This window comes from Periplaneta americana, chromosome 3 (genome assembly GCF_040183065.1).
Source record: "Periplaneta americana isolate PAMFEO1 chromosome 3, P.americana_PAMFEO1_priV1, whole genome shotgun sequence".
Classification (NCBI taxonomy): domain Eukaryota; kingdom Metazoa; phylum Arthropoda; class Insecta; order Blattodea; family Blattidae; genus Periplaneta; species Periplaneta americana.
This window is the reverse complement of record NC_091119.1, coordinates 7,669,359-7,689,432: the sequence shown is the minus strand read 5'-3', so window position 1 is coordinate 7,689,432 and position 20,074 is coordinate 7,669,359. Positions and strand designations below refer to the sequence as shown.

At 35.8% G+C, this 20,074-nt stretch overlaps 1 protein-coding gene and 2 non-coding genes across 5 annotated transcripts in view; 2 read left to right on the top strand and 1 right to left on the bottom strand.

The window, feature by feature from the left end:
* The window catches only part of LOC138695774 (centrosomal protein of 104 kDa), a 181,544-nt gene that overhangs the window by 83,041 nt on the left and 78,429 nt on the right, over positions 1-20,074 (top strand). For all 3 annotated transcript variants that reach the window (XM_069819960.1, XM_069819959.1, XM_069819958.1), the window contains exons 2-3: positions 10,661-10,825; positions 16,847-17,076. In XM_069819960.1, coding sequence (XP_069676061.1) covers positions 10,661-10,825; positions 16,847-17,076 — 395 coding nt within the window. The remainder of the gene's footprint in view (positions 1-10,660; positions 10,826-16,846; positions 17,077-20,074) is intronic.
* TRNAN-GUU (transfer RNA asparagine (anticodon GUU)) lies at positions 10,954-11,026 on the bottom strand. The gene has a single exon. It is a non-coding gene; the product is annotated as a tRNA-Asn (tRNA).
* Positions 12,052-12,124, top strand: TRNAN-GUU (transfer RNA asparagine (anticodon GUU)). Its single transcript has one exon. It is a non-coding gene; the product is annotated as a tRNA-Asn (tRNA).

Here is a 20,074-nt window from a genome sequence, read left to right as displayed (position 1 = left end):
AAGACACGAGTAAATTCGCCTCAAGTACCGAAGGCAATATGAGAAAACCAAGGCTGCTATTTTGAAGGCTTTAATTTGAAAACAGCCGATACTTGTGTGGGGACGAAGACGTAGATTCTTGACCCATTTCTTTTAGGGCTTATCCCGACATTTGTCTTAGAGCCTTAGGAAAACTACTGAGAAACCACAGGCAGATGAGTTGTCTCAGTTTGGAGGACTACCGGTATCCAATTTGCTCTTAGATGGCTGTATTGAAATTTAACCAGATCAACTCTGAGGGCATTATTTGGGTAGGTGTTATTATTATTATTGTAATAGCTCGAGGCGAATTTCACCACGAGAAAAGACCTTGGAGTTTCTGACATAAGATGAGCTGGCTGGATCTTGAACCTGAGACGCTTATTCCGAATTCGTTATATCATCGTCAGCTCAAATGTATTGTGATCGGCACTAGTGTCCTGCAATGTTCGAACATGAGAGAGGCAACTAAGACATTACAAACTTCGTCTTATTTTATATGAAAAAGTAATCGCAAGATCTCTGCTAAAATCCTTCTGCGGTTAAAACATGAAGGGATGGGAGTGAAAGACAACGAATGTTTTTATAACAATGTGGAACAAACATGACAAGCTTCCTTCTGCACAGCGAACTTGACAAAGTTCTGCCAGACTTGACTAACTTGAACGATCATAGTGCTTGTAATGCACGACGCTAATCCACACCACGGTCTTTAAGTCAACCCAAAATTATTTTTACTACACTCGCAGCTAAATAAATATGTTGATTATGTAATGTGGACTTTACATCACTAATAAAATGTTGTAAAGACATTCGTTACGCAACTAATTAGGTAAAGATACTGCTATTACCTAACAGGTTGCGTAATGTGAGCCCCACATTGCTTGCTTGCTGGCTTTTAAGGAACCCGGAGGTTCATTGCCGCCCTCACATAAGCCCGCCATCGGTCCCTATCCTGAGCAAGATTAATCCAGTCTCTATCATCATATCCCACTTCCCTCAAATCCACTTTAATATTATCTTCCCATCTACGTCTCGGTCTCCCTAAAGATCTTTTTCCCTCCGGCCTCTCAACTAAACTCTATATGCATTTCTGGATTCGCCCATACATGCTACATGCCCTGCCCATCTCAAACGTCTGGATTTAATGTTCCTAATTATGTCAGGTGAAGAATACAATGCGTGCAGTTCTGTGTTGTGTAACTTTCTCCATTCTCTTGTAACTTCATTCCTCTTAGCCCCAAATATTTTCCTAAGCACCTTGTTCTCAAACACCCTTAACCTATGTTCGTCTCTCAAAGTGAGAGTCCAAGTTTCACAACCATACAGAACAACCGGTAATATAACTGTTTTATAAATTCTAGCTTTCATATAAATTCTAGCTTTCAGATTTTTTGACAGCAGACTGGATGATAAAAGCTTCTCAACCGAATAATAACAGGCATTTCCCATATTTATTCTGTGTTTAATTTCCTCCCGAGTATCATTTATATTTGTTACTGTTGCTCCAAGATATTTGAATTTTTCCACCTTTTCGAAGGATAAATCTCCAATTTTTATAGTTCCATTTCGTACAATATTCTGGTCACGAGACATAATCATATACTTAGTCTTTTCGGGATTTACTTCCAACCCTATCGCTTTACTTGCTTCAAGTAGAATTTCCGTGTTTTCCCTAATCGTTTGTGGATTTTCTCCTAACATATTCATGTCATCTGCATAGACAAGAAGCTGATGTAACCCATTCAATTCCAAACCCTCTATGTTATCCTGAACTTTCCTAATGACATATTCTAGAGCGAAGTTAAAAAGTAAAGGTGATAGTGCATCTCCCTGCTTTAGCCCGCAGTGAATTGGAAAAGCATCAGATAGAAACTGGCCTATACGGACTCTGCTGTAAGTTTCACTAAGACACATTTTAATTAATGGAACTAGTTTCTTGGGATGACCAAATTCAATGAGAATATTATATAAAATTTCTCTCTTAACGGAGTCATACGCCTTTTTGAAATCTATGAATAACTGATGTATTGTACCCTTATACTCCCATTTTTTCTCCAATATGTGTCGAATACAAAAAAATCTGATCAATAGTCGATCTATTACGCCTAAAACCACACTGATGATCCCCAATAATTTCATTTACATATGGAGTTAATCTTCTCAAAAGGATATTCGACAAAATTTTGTACGACGTGAACAAAAGTGGTATTCTTCGAAAGTTACTACAGTTAGTCTTGTCCCCCTTCTTAAAAATAGGTACGATTATGGACTCCTTCCATTGTTCTGGTACCATTTCCTTTTCCCAAATAGCAAGTACAAGTTTATAAATTTCGATATATAATGCACTTCCACCCTCTTGTATGAATTCTGCTGGAATTTGAGCAATACCTGGAGACTTGTACTTTTTCAGATTTTCTATCGCAATTTCGACTTCAGAAAGTGTGGGTTCGGGTATAAATGGCTCAGCAGTTTGTATTTGAATTTCGTCCCGATCATTTCTATTTGGCCTATGCATATTTAGTAGTTGCCCAAATGAATCTACTAGATACCACCTACAAATAGCAATCCTAACAATCCATAAATATTCCTGCCGAAATGATTACTATGATGATGATGATGATGATGATGATTATTATTATTATTATTATTATTATTATTATCATTATTAATTCGGTACATAATTAATTTTTTGTGCATCATTCCCGGATAAATCGACTCGTCAATACCGTGAACGAAATTCGACAAATCGCCTGCTTAGAACCAAGTTGTTCTAACTCCATTTTTATAAATTTTTCAGGGGAACACAATGAAGTTTTGGAGACTACCCGAATCATAGTAATACCACTATTGTGAGGAAAGGGGTTTGCAAAGAAATAAACAGAGCATGGGAAAGCTTATTATATTCTTCAGTTGCCATATTTATAAATTGATTTTACAAAAAATTGAAAAAAACGTTTGGAGTTAGAACAAACATGTTAAGAGATTTTGACAATTCAATGTTCTAACTCCTTTCAGGTTACATTTTGAAGAGATCAGTGCATACATTGTTACCTTTTTAACACTGAATCCCAAAAAACTTTGTCCACGCCTGGAAAATATTTGTATAGGGACTTTATATCTTGAACTTTGCTTGCTTCTATAACTGGTTTGACTGTTATTTGCTTTGGTGCAGGCAATATGTTATCGACTCGACACTGTTTTTGCCTTGCTCTTGTTGTAATAGGTTTCAGAAACTTTGTAGTCTTAAACATCTTATCAGAGAATGAAAATTTGTACACAATATCTTCACAGCCTTTTGTGTATACAATATGCTTCACTTTACTGTATGGAATGCTATTCAAGTTACTTAGTTTAGCTACAGTCTTGAAGTCATAAAAACTATTAAATCTCATTTGATGTATTTTGTATTGCTTGTTAGTTCTACACGAAATCAGGGCCTTATTATTGCTGAAGGAGAATGAGTCGTTTGATATGACGATCAATTACTTCCTGCACTGCACTATGCCCTGATTCTTGATATGATCCTTGTGTTATATTGTTTGTACTTCATGGTCATCCTCTTCCAAAAAAAATCTATCAGTGCAAGAGGCATTAAGCCGTTTATTAATAAACGCACGCAGTATCACATTAACTTTGTCATGCAAGTTCAGGAAAAGCCTTCTGCCCTAGCTTGCTTCTCATTGGCTGTCTTAGCTCAAACCATTCCATCATTGGTTGGTCATTGAATGGTGGAATGTGGAACTAAACAGAGCTTGGAAAATGGAATTGGAACAATATGGAACAGTTATTTTGAACACTTTCTGATCACAAAATGTACAATTTTATGTGTGGAACTGATACAGAAGAGGAGTTAGAACAACATGGTTCTAACACAGTCTACTATATACAGTCGCGAAGCTTGAGGTGTTTTTTTGCAAATCTCGCGATAAAGCGCTCCAAGCGGTTAGCAACTAGAAACAATAGACTGTCCACGGTCGACTTTGGATTTAGAGTGGACTGAGTCGCATTTCCATCGAGTGCTAGGTCGTTGCGTATTTCACATTGATGCTCGTGAAGAAAAATCCTAACATCTATTTCTTATTTTACTTATAGATACAAAAAGTGGATAATAAACAGCAGGAGGGAAGATCTAATGACAAAGAATGAAGCATATCTTTATAATAATATAAAGTTTTGCTCTCTTCATTTCGAAAACACACAATTTAAGAATGAAAACAAAAATAAATTAATCTGGAATGCAGTTCCAACTTTATTTGGTGTTTTAAATAAACCTGTTCTGTTATTACCTGCAGCTGAGAAACAAAAGCTTTGCACTAATTCTACGTCTGTATCAGCTGATTCCTTGAATAATTGTACATTTTCAGACAACTTAGGCCTACTTTTTTTTCAAAGGTTTTTAATTATAGCTGTTAATTTTGTTGTTATTTTTATTTGTTACTTTACTAGAGACGTAGAAAAATTAAGTATAAAATTTATTGATCACGTTTTATTTCCAATTCTGGTGTGATTATTATTGCTTAACCTCATCCCACTTTGTTAACTACTACAAGTACCGGTACACGTAAGTTACTCCCATTAATTAATATTTCCATTATTATTGTTATTATATTATTGTTGTAAAGGGAAATGCAAATTAATATTTATTGGTTTCATAGTTCATTATCGCTATAATCTTGAATGGGTGAAGCGATTATAGTAAATTTCAGTTCGTTTTGCACAAACAAAAATAATATTAACCTATTTCTTGCAGGTATCTTCGAGTTTATGGTGGAATTTAATATACTTCATTAAAATAATAAATGAACTTTATCCATTTAAAATTTCAATAATGGAAGGAAGGTGCTAATTTTTCCAAAAGAACACGACAACGAAAGTGTAACATATCTTGTCATCTGCTAGGAGAGATCTGTGATGATGCTGAGGCGATGGTAGCGATCCTAGTGGTGGGCAACTACCCATGTTTGCATTTTTACTACATATTGAGCTTCGCGACTGTATATAGTAGACTGTGGTTCTAAGCAGGCGAAATAATGTAGGAAGGATCGCTGTTCACACATTCAGATACAGTAGGTCTACACCACTTTTTCAGTCTGCAGAATGCAAAAAAACATGTATTTATGTAAAAATCACGACATCTGTTTTTTACATCCTTACAATACTTTCTCTAATAATAAAGTAAAAAGAGAATCTAGCCACATCCAGCACGCGAGTCCAAATCTCTGGACCGCCGTAGTGGACTGTGTTAACCGCACTGCGAACGCCATACATCAAGAGGGATCGTGTATTATGAAACACGTTAAGTAAGATGTGATCCGTCCTGAGGGAAATGTCAAGCGCCGTGACCCCTGGTCCGGCTGCAGAACCCACCCCCAACCCTCCCCGTAATTCAGATAGGAGCTGACATTTGCCCTCGGCGTGCCCGTGCCAAACGGGGCTCTGGGGACCCACTAATCCCTGCGTTATCAGTGTAGCGCCGGGATAAAAAAGACATTTATTAATAAAAATAATACTTCCTTTCTTCGCCAGTGCCGCACTTCGATTAAGACTCTAGTAAAGCCATTAAAAGCAAGATTGCAACCATTTTGAATGTCTAGTAGAATTACTCTCCGTTAAATCGCTCCATTCCTGGTGAAGAAGAAAAACTTTGAATCTTCGCCATACTGTACGATTCAAAATCAAGTTCCAACATGATACTTAAATTTATTATGGTAGTATTCAACTTTAGGTTCGTTCCAACAGCAGTCAGGAACCGTCCGTAACCATCGTGAGCATGCGCAGTACAGAAAAAGCGTTCCAACACAATCCGAACCAGTCCTGAACCGGAAACATGTACTGCAGTCGGGCGTTCCAACAAACTTTTGACACGGGTTCGGAACGGTCAGAAATAGTCCGCGGATTGAGGCATGCACGGAAGAGTACGCGAGACGCGCATGCGCATAAGCTCACCAACGTCTCCTGGATACTGAAGAAAGACATGATCGACTGTTCACATCAGTGAGGTTAAAGATGAAAAGTGACAGTACAGACCAATAATAAAACTAGAGATTTAATTTAAATTTTCGCCAAAAAGAAAGGGAATGGAAACTATTTGGGTACTTTTTTTTTTTTTGTATATCAGCATGCTCCATTACATTGGAGTAATACTAATGCTTTACATAAAATATTACAATAATTAGTTACATAATTTATGAGAACAAGATATTTACAATTTTGATTGCGATCTTGAAATTCTTATAGATACAAGTGTTGCCTAACTGTACTTCTTATATTTTAGGTTACCATCATTGTTAATATTATTTCTAATTTCAATTCTGTTACATTTTGCCAAATTCTATGGATTTTATAAATTTTCTGAAGCTTTTGAGGTATGCTGTTGTGAACTGATCAAAAGGTGGAGGCCAGGTTTGACCTGTGCGTATTATACTAGCTCGTAGGATTCTTCTTTCTTTTGTCAGTGTGGCACATCTTAATATTATATGGTTGACTGTCTGATCTTCTTTTAGTCTGCAAGGGCACGTTGGAGTTGGAATAATCTTGAATCTGTGAAGGTACGATCTTGTGAAGCCGTGACCTGTCACAATAGAAGTAAATTCTGCCCCGACAGGTAAATTTATCTTCAATCTATCTTTAATTGATGGGAAGAATGATTTCGTTATTGCGCCCTTAGCTGAGATAGTCCACTGCTCTTGCCATTTTCTTAAGGTCTTTTCTCTCTCTTCTGTTACTATGGGATCTCTCGGTATTTTGTTATAAGCTATTTCCCCTTCATCTTCTATGGCGGCTTGTTTGGCAAGAGGTCAGCTATCTCATTCCCTACTATTCCGACATGGGCCTTCACCCACCTAAAGAGAACTGTCCATTGCTGTCTCTCCAATTTTTTCAATTCTCTCTTTATATTCTCAATTATTGGATTATGTTTATTCTTGGGTACTGAAATAGTTAATTACAATTTCAACATGCAGCTTTGTTTAAGAGTATAATAAATAACGTAAATACATTAATAATAAAAAAGAACTATTTTTAGATGAGAGTCCCCCGGTACACGACATTGAATTAACGTAATTCTTGCCTTCCATATTTTTTGTCATCTTTTTATAGAAAATGATCAAAATTCTATTTTCTGCAATTAGAATTAGCTGCAAAACGATAATAATAAGCATCCCGTTCTTAGCAAATATGATCACAGTTATAGCATCTCTGGATTTAGTACATAACGAACCGCGAAAGCGTTCCAACAGCGTCCAGTCCAGTTTCAATCCCATAGCAGATGCTCAACTAGCGCATGCGCATAAGATGGTACAGGAACCGTACATGAACTGATCCATGAACCGCTTGTTGGAACGAACCTTTTATTTGTACTGTTATTCAAAAGCCGGTATAATTTTTAAATCGCTGCAAGTTTTCTTGAAAGAGGAATTACATAAACATAGAAATGCCATTTTATTCACAATTTAAGGCGTGTTACTATTTTTGCTTATAACTTTCGACTCAGTCATTTCCGGACCAGGGTTCCTTATCTCAGATTGATACATGTGCCCTTCGCCATCATCCCTGAAAGTTTGTAACACCACCTCGGAAACATCCTGTATATGCAACTTAAAATCTAAGCTTTATTAAATGAATTTTTGCACACTGATAAGTAAACAGAACTGAAAAAATTGCAGGTGCACATGTGATTCGACCTCATTTAATTGTTATTTAGAGGCACAATTAATAATTAAGTATTTTTTCCATATTTTCTACGGTAATCTATTGCCTTCTGTCTGTTAAAATGTTCTTATAAATTAAAAACGACCTCTCAACTTCACACTAAGTAACTGGAGCGTATTTCAGATTAGGAATGATACTCCGAACAATCTCCTCAGGGAACTGCACACAGTTACTTTTAAGTATTTTGCATAGAGTGTAAAAAGTTGTGTGTCCTGGGTTATTTTTCAATACATCATTAAATCTTACTGACACACACTCACTGATTACTCCCTCGCTGGTTAAAAACACTGCTACAAATTCTGATGCGTTTTGAGAACAAGGAAGGCAAACATTTGAAACGAGTCATTGTTGGCGGCAGCGAACTCGTACTATTTAGCTCAATAGCGGACAAATTATTTTTCGTTTCTTGCTACGGTATTGGATAATTCAATATAAATGCAAAATAGACAGAGAAATTATTATTATTATTATTATTATTATTATTATATTATTATTATTATTATTATTATTATTATTATTATTATTATTATTATTATTATTTGTAAAAACTGTTGTCTTAAATGAGGTTACTTTTGAGAAAGTGTCAAGGTTCCGATATCTCGGCTCGATAGTCACCGAGGATAACAACATATTAACTGAGATCAAGGATAAAATAGCCATTGGCAATCGAAGCCTCAGAGCATTAGATAAAATTATAAGAACCAGATATATCTCCAAAAAAATGAAGGTGAGGATTTATAAAACAATTATTAAACCTACAGTGACTTTTGGAAGCGAAACCTGGACTCTACCTGAACGAGCAATAACCATCTTAAATACGTGGGAAAGGAAAATTTTAAGAAAAATTTATGGCCCTATTTATGATAAGGGAGAGTGGAGAATTAGGACCAATTCTGAACTACAAAAACTATATAAAGATTCAAGTATTGTCACTGATATAAAAATTAGACGGCTGGAGTGGCTGGGCCACATTATCAGAATGGACAATAATAATATTCCTAAAAGATTACTAGATGCCACGCTAAGTGGTAAAAGAAGAGCAGGAAGACCAAAACTACGATGGTTGGATGATGTTCAGGATGATCTAGTTAAAGCAGGAATTAAGAGATGGAGACGGAGAGCCCTAGAGAGGGAAGATTGGGCGGCAATTCTTAAGGAGGTCAAGGCTAAACTAAAAGGGCTGTATGACCACAGATGATGATGATTATTATTATTAAATTCTGCAATAATGTTAAAATATGTAAAATTATGTAGTATGGTGTCAAATATGTAATATTATGCCAAATATGTAAAAGAAATGTAAAATCAAATTTATGAACAAGATTCTTACATGTGTATTCATCAACATGTCTTTTTCTTCGTGTATAAATATGTAAAATTAAAATATGTAATTACATAAAATCCGGCCTCTAATCATTACGCAATGCTAACCGCAAAAGCGCGGAACGAATCCTCCGCTTATGGCAGCGTCGTTACGTATGAATGAGCCGCCGTGAGTGCGGTTAGGAGTCTAGCTCTGGCTGGTTCACCCTGTATATGAAGTATTCAATATATCGGTGAGGTTAGGTTTCCTTAATATTCACGAAATTTGAGTATTAGTAAGGTTGAATTCCCTTATCCAGTCAATTTAAATTAAATTATTAAGTATTAATAAAATTTCAAAAAGGCATATGACTCGGTTAAGAGGGAAGTATTATATGATATTCTTATTGAATTTGGTATTCCCAAGAAACTAGTTCGATTAATTAAAATGTGTCTCAGTGAAACATACAGCAGAGTCCGTATAGGTCAGTTTCTATCTGATGCTTTTCCAATTCACTGCGGGCTAAAGCAGGGAGATGCACTATCACCTTTATTTTTTAACTTCGCTCTAGAATATGCCATTAGGAAAGTTCAGGATAACAGAGAGGGTTTGGAATTTAACGGGTTACATCAGCTTCTTGTCTATGCGGATGACGTGAATATGTTAGGAGAAAATACACAAACGATTAGGGAAAACACGGAAATTTTACTTGAAGCAAGTAAAGCGATAGGGTTGGAAGTAAATCCCGAAAAGACTAAGTATATGATTATGTCTCGTGATCAGAATATTGTACGAAATGGAAATATAAAAATTGGAGATTTATCCTTCGAAGAGGTGGAAAAATTCAAATATCTTGGAGCAACAGTAACAAATGACACTCGGGAGGAAATTAAACGTAGAATAAATATGGGAAATGCCTGTTATTATTCGGTTGAGAAGCTCTTATCATCCAGCCTGCTGTCCAAAAATCTGAAAGTTAGAATTTATAAAGCAGTTATATTACCGGTTGTTCTGTATGGTTGTGAAACTTGGACTCTCACTCTGAGAGAGGAACATAGGTTCAGGGTGTTTGAGAATAAGGTGCTTAGGAAAATATTTGGGGCTAAGCGGGGAGAATGGAGAAAGTTACACAACACAGAACTGCACGCATTGTATTCTTCACCTGACATAATTAGGAACATTAAATCCAGACGTTTGAGATGGGCAGGGCATGTAGCACGTATGGGCGAATCCAGAAATGCATATAGAGTGTTAGTTGGGAGACTGGAGGGAAAAAGACCTTTAGGGAGGCCGAGACGTAGATGGGAGGATAATATTAAAATGGATTTGAGGGAAGTGGGGTATGATGATAGAGACTGGATTAATCTTGCACAGGATAGGGACCGATGGTGGGCTTATGTGAGGGCGGCAATGAACCTTCGGGTTCCTTAAAAGCCATTTGTAAGTAAGTAAGTAAGTATTAATAAAATGTATAGAAAACAAAGCCTTCTTGCTGTCATATTTGTAAATGGTTTGTACAGAACCCGGAGGTTCATTGCCGCCCTCACAAAGTATATGTAGTAATATTGCTCCACCCTTTAAAATAAATGCATTGTATAATGAGCACAGACCTGTGGTGTGTTGCAGGGGAAGATGAAAGGTACAGAGCCAGCGAGCTGAACGCGCACGGGCCGACAGTGGTGGGGTGGCAGTCCGCACATGACTGCGCCTACCCCCAGGAGCTCATCCTGCAGCTGCACTCCACGGCCACTGTGCAGAAGATACAAGTGCTGGCTCATCAGTACCTTATACGTCAGTAGCCCTATTACTATTGCATGCTTATGAGCTATTCCATCTCAAATCGGCCGAAATATAGAGAAAATTGACCTTACAATTTCTAAATACAATGAAACTTTTGAATAATTTTGAGGGAAAAATTGTTCCGGGGCCGGGTATCGAACCCGGGACCTTTGGTTTAACGTACCAACGCTCTACCAACTGAGCTACCCGGGAACTCTACCAGACACTGAACCAATTTTTCCCTCTATATCCTCAGACCTCAAAGTGGGCTGACAACCGTCAAGCAACCAACATTGAGGTCCACACCTGTGGAGTAACGTCTGGCCGCAAAACCAGGTGGCCCGGGTTCGATTCCCGGTCGGGGCAAGTTACCTGGTTGAGGTTTTTTCCGGGGTTTTCCCTCAGCCCAATATGAGCAAATGCTGGGTAACTTTCGGTGCTGGACCCCGGACTCATTTCACCGGCATTATCACCTTAATCTCATTCAGACGCTAAATAACCTAAGCTGTTGATAAAGCGTCGTAAAATAACCTAGTAAAATAAAAAAAAAACAACAATGAGTGCACACTAACTCTGTGTGACTTAAATTGTGGCTTTCTGTTAACGAAATTATGACAACTTTGGTTGCTTGACGGTTGTCAGCCCACTTTGAGGTCTGTGGATATAGAGGGAAAAATTGGATCGGTGTCCGGTAGAGTTCCCGGGTAGCTCAGTTGGTAGAGCGTTGGTACGTTAAACCAAAGGTCCCGGGTTCGATACCCGGACCCGGAACAATTGAGGAGCGTTTTTGCAAAAGTCGATAGATGCAGAAATTTTCGAAAGTGAGTTACATATGGATATCGTATGTTTTCTACCTCCGGAATCGATCTATGAAATCAGATTTACCAAAACTTGATTCATACAGTATGTAGAGACTACCAAACCTTCCAGGTTTTTTTTTCAAAACTCGATAGATCCTGTCACTTAGTGTAATTTCTGTAAAATCTTGATTTCTGCATCTATCGACTTTTGCAAAAACGCTCCTCAATTTTTCCCTCAAAATTATTCAAATCAACTTTCCAGGAAGTTATACCTGAAAGCTTGATTTGCATAATACACGTCACTGTTCGTTAACAGAAAACCACAATTTAAGTCACACGGAGTTAGTGTGCACTCGAAAGTTGGTTGCTTGACGGTTGTCAGCCCACTTTGAGGTCTGTGGATATAGAGGGAAAAATTGGATCGGTGACTGGTAGAGTTCCCGGGTAGCTCAGTTGGTAGAGCGTTGGTACGTTAAACCAAAGGTCCCGGGTTCGATACCCGGCCCCGGAACAATTTTTCCCTCAAAATTATTCAAATTAGCTTTACAGGGAGTTATACCTGAAAGCTTGATTTGCTGAATGAAACTTTTTTTTTGTACGTAGACAACTGTGATACAATGCTTTGTGCAAAGTTTGAGGCATCAGAACTTCATAGTTTTTAATTAAAAATAATTAAATTTATCGTATTTTCATAAAATTAGCAATTTTAAACTGTTGTGGCTCCGAAACCCTTCCAGCCAATGATCAAAATCATGGTTTATTTTGATGCTGAGAAATTAAAGTTTATATTGATATATAAACAGATTTTCTTACGTTTTATAGAAATCGAGAAATTTAGATTTTTCCTCATTAAGACGCCTTTGGCTAGGGAAAAATATTTTAAAAATATATAGTTAGATTCCGCATTGAAAGTACAAGTAAAGACATATTTTATGCTCGACCATGCCGAAATGTAGTAATTATACACCTGGTAGCAGTCCTTTAATGCATGTCATTAAAGTACACCTATTCATTAAAGTTCAGGTTTTCGATTATTCTCGGATATGCAATCGAAAGACAACGAGGGAAACGTCATGGAGGCTGGAAATCCAATACTGTCGCAGAAGGTTATGTTCTGTTACTATAATAATTAGAGTTAATTGTAAATAATATCCAAATAAATTCAATTTGTCATCTCGTTTTTCAATTCTAAATCAATTTCCCGGTTATATCAAAATTAGTTCATGTTATTCTCTAGATTATAACAAGGTCAATGACATTATTGTTCCTCGGAAAAAATCAATACTTTCGCGTCTGCGCACATCTCACAATTTACGAGCTATGCACAAGGTCACTTCCACTCTTGAGCCAGATACGAATAAAATGAATACTTCTGAATAATTTCAAGTTAGAAATATGGTCGAGCATAAAAAGTCGTATGAAACTTGCCTATAATGGTAATTAAGACGCTCGTATGAAAATTATGAAATTCGCTTGAGCTCGTTTCATAAACAAACATACTTGCGTCTTAATATTACTATCATTATAGGCTCGTTGCATAATGTACTATTTTAGTGATTGTATGTTGACAAGAAAGTATTGAAAATATCAAATAAATAAAATAAATAGTACGCGCGTGAACCAGCTGACTGTGAGGCGGGAGCTAGCCGAAGACAAGCAAGACCAGGAGACAAACACGTGAGGTGTCGTCTAGCAGTCATGGCTATGCTAGCTTTATCACAGGTTTTCATAAACACAGGAGTAAAATGACGCCCAACGCTCGCTTATCTTCAGCTCTCGGCCAGTGCGTGCGGTACTCCACCGTTCAAGTCTAGGCGTGTGAAAATAATCTATTTAATACCCTCGAAACTTATTGCCGTACTACTAAGGAAACAATGAGGAATCCCTCTTAATAATGCAAGGTTTTTTCTCAATATTTTTTTACATTTTTACAAATGGCCAAAAAACCTAAAACTAAGTAAAATCAGATTATCTGTCTCTCTGTGTACAATAAAAATAAGGATTACTTCTTTGATTTGTGTTTTGTGGTTACAAGGCAACCATCATCATAAAAATATGACAATCAATACGAACAGCTGTTAAAAAGTGGCCATTTTTTTTTTCTCTGCATACAACGCGTAAAGAAGGAGTTTCGTGTATATAACTACTACAAAACAAATCCCATGTATAGTTACAGGGCTGTTTATATATCCATCGCTTATGCATGGTTTATTAGTAACGTTTTCTGTACCAAGTCTCGTATAACAGCTGTTAAAAAGTGGCCATTTTTTTCTCTGTATACAACGCTTAAAGAAGGAGTTTGTGTATGTAACTACTACAAAACAATTCCCATTGTATAGTTACAGACTGTTTATATATCCATCGCTTATGCATGGTTTATTAGTAACGTTTCTGTACCAAGTCTCGTATAAAAACTATACACGGTTTATTACTAAAAACGTTATTGTTTAAAACTGAAACATTACTTGGTGGTTATGACTATTCCAGTCTAGCGCTGAATGAAGCCAAACAAAAATTTCCCTTTTTTCCCTATGATAAGCAAGAGAGGAGATCCACTCGGCCGACTGTGCTTCTTTTCGGCTCGTTTGAGACCACTGCATTGCCGTTAGGGAAATTACTCGTTGATTGACGGTTACTCCAGCACGTGTACGCTACAGAGCGCTGTTGTAGATGTAATTTCATTCACTATCAGCATATAACGGTAGAACACAACGCTTCTTTCATAAGAGAGACAATGAATTTCATTATTTTGAGTGTTGCGTATTCTTTTCTATTCCAGTAGCCACGCATGCACGTAATTTCTTATTATTCCAGATGCTGTAGCACTGATAATTTTTTTTTCTTTATATTTTATCACCAATTTATGCACGACACTATTTTATTTAATATTCTAAACAGTAGCGGTCCTGCCCAATTAGATATACCAAATGTTTGACCAAAAATGAAAAATATGAACGCAGTTTTCTTTAGCTAAAGACGGGACATACGCCATAGATCAGTTAGCTCCCTTCCAGTCTCAAATTAAGTCCATAAAACTTGTTATAATACTGAAAAAATATAATCATTTATCAAGTGACACATCGCAACAACAATGTAGTCACTATCTTCTCCAAGAAGGAATTTATTATTTGAAATAAACACAATTCAATCTAAATAACTGATTACATGGCGATCTTACTCGTGTTAATTATGTAAGCATGTGCGGCTTACAGCTGTTTCGGTGCTACTTGACACCATCCTCAGAGCCTTCTGTGTCTCGGCGTCATCTCAACTTCGCTGCCTGTTGTGTGGGTGCGTTCGTGTGATGAAGAGTTGTGTCAAATAGTGTGTGTGTTCTGAAATTGATCTGTGTGTTAAGAACTTGAATAGGGTGTGTTTTAGTGTGTCTGTATATTTCGTATTGTTCCAGTGTGTTGAGTTTTTGGTTTTTGGGTTGTATGTGTAGGATTTCCATGTCCGCATTTATGTTATTGTATGTGTGGTTGGCATTAGTCATGTGTTCGGTATAACTCTGAGGATAGTGTGTAATAGCACCGAAACAGCTGTAAGCAGCACATGCTTACATAATTAACACGAGTAAGATCGCCATTTAATCAATTATTTATATTCAAGTGTTAAAAGTTGTGTATGAAAGATTCAACATGGACAATTCAATCAGTTAATTGAGAAACCACACAAGTCCGTATTTAGCCAAAACGAGTTTGTTGTATTTCTGATATTAAAACATGTATTTGCACGTCTGTTTGTTAAAATTTTATTTTTTAAAATTTTGATTTATTAATATTTAATTATTTTACTGAAATTTTTTATTAAATTATTATTTATTTGTAATTATGATGAAATTAGTAATTTTCTATTTATATTATTAAATCTTTGTTAAGATTTTAAAAGCAACTAGGCAAATAATGTTCAGTTTAAGTATGTAATGATGTTCATGATAGTATGATAGTATTTCCTTGAAGAGAATCAAATCAAAAGATTTTATGAAGATATATTTTTTCTGGTCTAATCGTAACAAAGATGGCGCATCTAAGAAGCTATAATGTTGGACTTAACGGATTAGATACCTACAGCTTACAGCAGTAAAATTTTTGGAAATATTAATCATTTTTTTCCTTCATTACTGTATCTTGTACAATAATGAAAATTGGTATGTGTGAAACACTGCTCTTCTGCTATAAGAGAAAAATATTTTTACGATTAAAAATATTGTTTATATATATTCTTTTCAAAATTCAAAATGTTGGCAGTTCACTGTGCAATGATGAAGTTTTTCGCTCATAAACTTTTTAACTTTTTCATGTTCTCTCTCTTTTATTTTATTGCTGAAACTCATGTTCACAATATCATGCTCTTTCAACTACATTCCTTAACAAATAATATTTTTTTTATTTTGTGTTGGAAGAAAATATTGATATTTTGCCATTTTTAAAATGAATTTATTTTTTATCATACAATCTATCAAAGGTAGAGAAGTGGTTTTGCAGCATATTGCAGATAAGAAATGCATAAATACACAAAAAAATGGCATCACAGAATGTTCGATAGTTTTTGAGTTATGAAGGAAACGCTTCATCGCTGCACAGTGAACTATCATCATTTTGAATTTTGTAAAAAAAAAATAATAATAATTTTTTAAATCGTGAAAATATTTTTTTCATATAGCAGAAGGACAGTGTTTCACATATACTAATTTTCATTAATGTGCAAGATACAGTAATGGAGGAAAAAAAATGTTGAATATTTCCAAAATTTTATTGCTGTAAGCTGTACGTAACCCATTAAATGTTTTTTACTTTAAAACATTTTAGAATTTTTCTTTTTTATTTTTAATATGAAGGACAAAATATATTATGTACTACATTTCTAATTAAATAGCTTACCTTACCCATAAATTAAATAAAAATTAAGCTATTATAATTTTTAATGAAATGATTTCTGGTATTTGAGGAATGAAACATGTCCACGGACTTTAGGCCACCCTGGCGATCTCAAATATAATAATTATTATTAAACGTTCCTTGAAAATATTTAGAAGTATTGCAATTCATATGAAAAGTTCACTTTAAAAAGATAAAAACGTACATCAAATATTTATAAGTTGCTGACGGATTCTATTTACAGTTTTCTCGTTCGAAACTGGCCACATGGACATTTCGAGCAAAATGTCTCCTTGCTTTCTCGGTACAAAATCATACCAACTAAATAACTGCATATTTTTGTTTATTTGCAGCGGAAAAACTGGAATTGTGGGCAGGGAACGATGTGGACGACGCCGAAGTTCAGTCATCGCCTACAACAGCTCATTTTGAATATCTGGGATTCATCACTCTCTCAGATAACCAAAACACAGGGTTCACGTCTAGAGAGCTGAAATCTGTCACGGTTCCTTCGTGTGTGGCGAGATACTTGAAGCTGAGGCTGCATGCAAACCATCCCAATTCCCTCAATGTACATAACCAGGTATAGTAATGGTTATAATTTGTCGGAACCAAGTACAGAAAGAAAAGTGAATGTAAGTTAATGAAAGACAGGGAAAAATCCCGGACAATACTACCAATCACAATAAAATACCTGAAGTCTCACTAAGAAGTTGTACACTTACTCTTTCTTTATAAATTTCGACTAATTTGTAATAATTTAATTTGTTATGATATCAATTAAATTTACATCTACGTTAAATAACCACTCAATACATCATATATTCATTATATATTAGGTCTCGCCCACCTCACTGAATATTACACGACTACTATGAAGTAGCCAATGTGTATTATCACCATTTAATTCGAGAGAAAAATTCGTTCCGGCACCGGGAATCGAACCCGGGATCTCTCAGCTCTACGCGCTGAGTGCTCTTTCCAACTGAGCTATGCCGGGACACGATCCACGGTGCCGGCCGAACTCCTCTCGTAATGTTTTACGGCCTTACCACCTGCACTTCAGACATGCAGGAGCGCTTGTCTCTGCGGATGACGTGAATATGTTAGGAGAAAATCCACAAACTATTAGGAAGAACACGGGAATTTTACTTGAAGCAAATAAGAGATAGGTTTGGAAGTAAATCCTGAAAAGACAAAGTATATGATTATGTCTCGTGACCAGAATATTGTACGAAATGGAACTATAAAAATTGGAAACATTTATTCTTTGAAGAGGTGGAAAAATTCAAATATCTTGAAGCAACAGTAACAAACAGAAATAAGACTCGGGAGGAAATTAAACACAGAATAAATATGGGAAATGCCTGTTATTATTCGGTTGAGAAGCTTTTGTCATCCAGTCTGTTGTCAAAAAATCTGAAAGTTAGAATTTATAAAATACTTATTTTACCGGTTGTTCTGTATGGTTGTGAAACTTGGACTCTCACTTTGAGAAAGGAACAGAGGCTAAGGGTGTTTGAGAATAAGGTGTTTAGAAAATTATTTGGGGCTAAGAGGGATGAAGTTACAGGAGAATGGAGAAAGTTACACAACACAGAACTGCACGCATTGTATTCTTCACCTGACATAATTAAAAACATTAAATCCAGACGTTTGAGATGGGCAGGCATGTAGCACGTATGGGTGAATACAGAAATGCATATAGAGTATTAGTTGGGAGGCCGGAGAAAAGAAGACCTTTGGGGAGACCGAGACGTAATTGGGGGAATAATATTAAAATGGATTTGAGGGAGGTGGAAGATGATGATAGAGACTGGATTAATCTTGCACAGGATAGGGACCAATGGCGGGCTTATGTGAGGGCGGCAATGAACCTCCGGGTTCCTTAAAAGCCATAAGTAAGTAATTAAAATATTTGGAAACAAATTTCTGCCATGCTGTCGTTCGTGCACGATGGGCATTATAAAATAAAACTTCCCTCCTTAAGACAGATATTCTTTCCTAGGCGTAAAAATTCCTATACACAAAGTAAATTTTGTTATTTCTTTCCTAATGGTCTGTAGTGTTTCTTCGCTCTTTTATTAGCCTAGAGATGATCGTAAATCAGTTTAGGGTATGGCCATTTTAACCCAGACACTAGGTCAGATATAAAGAATTACACGTATGACTTATATTAACTATAACAGAATTATTTTATTTTACGATATCAATTTTATTGCAATCTAATTTAATTATTATGGCATTTTAAATTATTGTTAAAACTTTCGTGGTTTACGATTTTTCCAAATAAATGAAACCTTTTATGGATCATTTACTTGGATTGTAATTTTAATGACATAAATTGGAACATTAGAAAAATATCAAATCATTTCATTAACCCCCAAAATAAATATTTTAAATAAATATTCCATTAAATTAAAAACATAATTTTAACAATAATAAGATTTCTTCGGAATATGTATGATAAGACTATGTGTTAAATTCTAACATACCTTGTTTAGAAGTTTCGACCTTTTATGGGTCATCCTCAGAACTGGTCGTTGTTGATCCTGGCGCCTCTTGTTTTGTTTCCTGTGAGGGTGTGTTCGTGTGGTATAATGTAGAGTCAAAGAGTGTGTGTGTTCTGAAATTCAGTTGTGTGTTGAGAATTTCGTTGGGGTGTGTTTTCGTGTGTCTGTATATTTCATATTGTTCTAGTGTGTTGAGTTTCTGGCTTTTTGGTTGGATGTGTAGTATTTCCATGTCTGTGTTGATGTCTCTGTGGGTGTGGTTAGCATTTGTGATGTGTTCTGCATATGTGGAGGTGTTTTGTAATTTGGGTGTAATTCTCAACACACAGCTCAATTTTAGAACACACACACTCTTTGACTCTACATTATAACACACGAACACACCCTCCCATGAAACAAAACAAGAGGCACCAAGACCAACAACGACCATTTCTGAGGTTGACCCATAAAAGGTCGAAACATGTAAACAAGGTACGTTAGAATTTAACACAAGAAAGTTCTTATCATACATATTCCGAAGTGATACAGTGTTAAAAGTTGTGTAATCAAGATGTATAAGATTTCTTATTTTGAGATAACAATAGTTGTCTTACTAACTAACCATTATACAATTATGATTTATTCATAGATGGGAATTTAAGCTGTTTTCTATAATCAGAATTCAATATGAAATACGTAGTTTGACTAAGAATGTGTAAGATTCATAACGCCAATTCACTGAAATATTTGGTTAAATAATTTTTATGTTGATCGCTTCGTAAGAAACTGATATATTTTACACCAAACACATTTAAATATTTTATATGATAATTTAACATTACAGTTTTCATATAATCTCCATTATGGGTTCAAAATAGCAGCCTAAAATTTGTATTTGTTTGTTTTTTTAACATTATCTCACTGCAACGGCCTTGGAAAAAAATATGTCCACAATCGCTATGTGGGGTTTGAAAGCGTATAAAATCCTGTGTCTGAATGTTTAAATAGTTTTAATTATGAATTGCTTTTTAGAATAATTTTAACAACTATTTTCCTAATAAAAAACTTATTTCTAATTTAAAATGACCA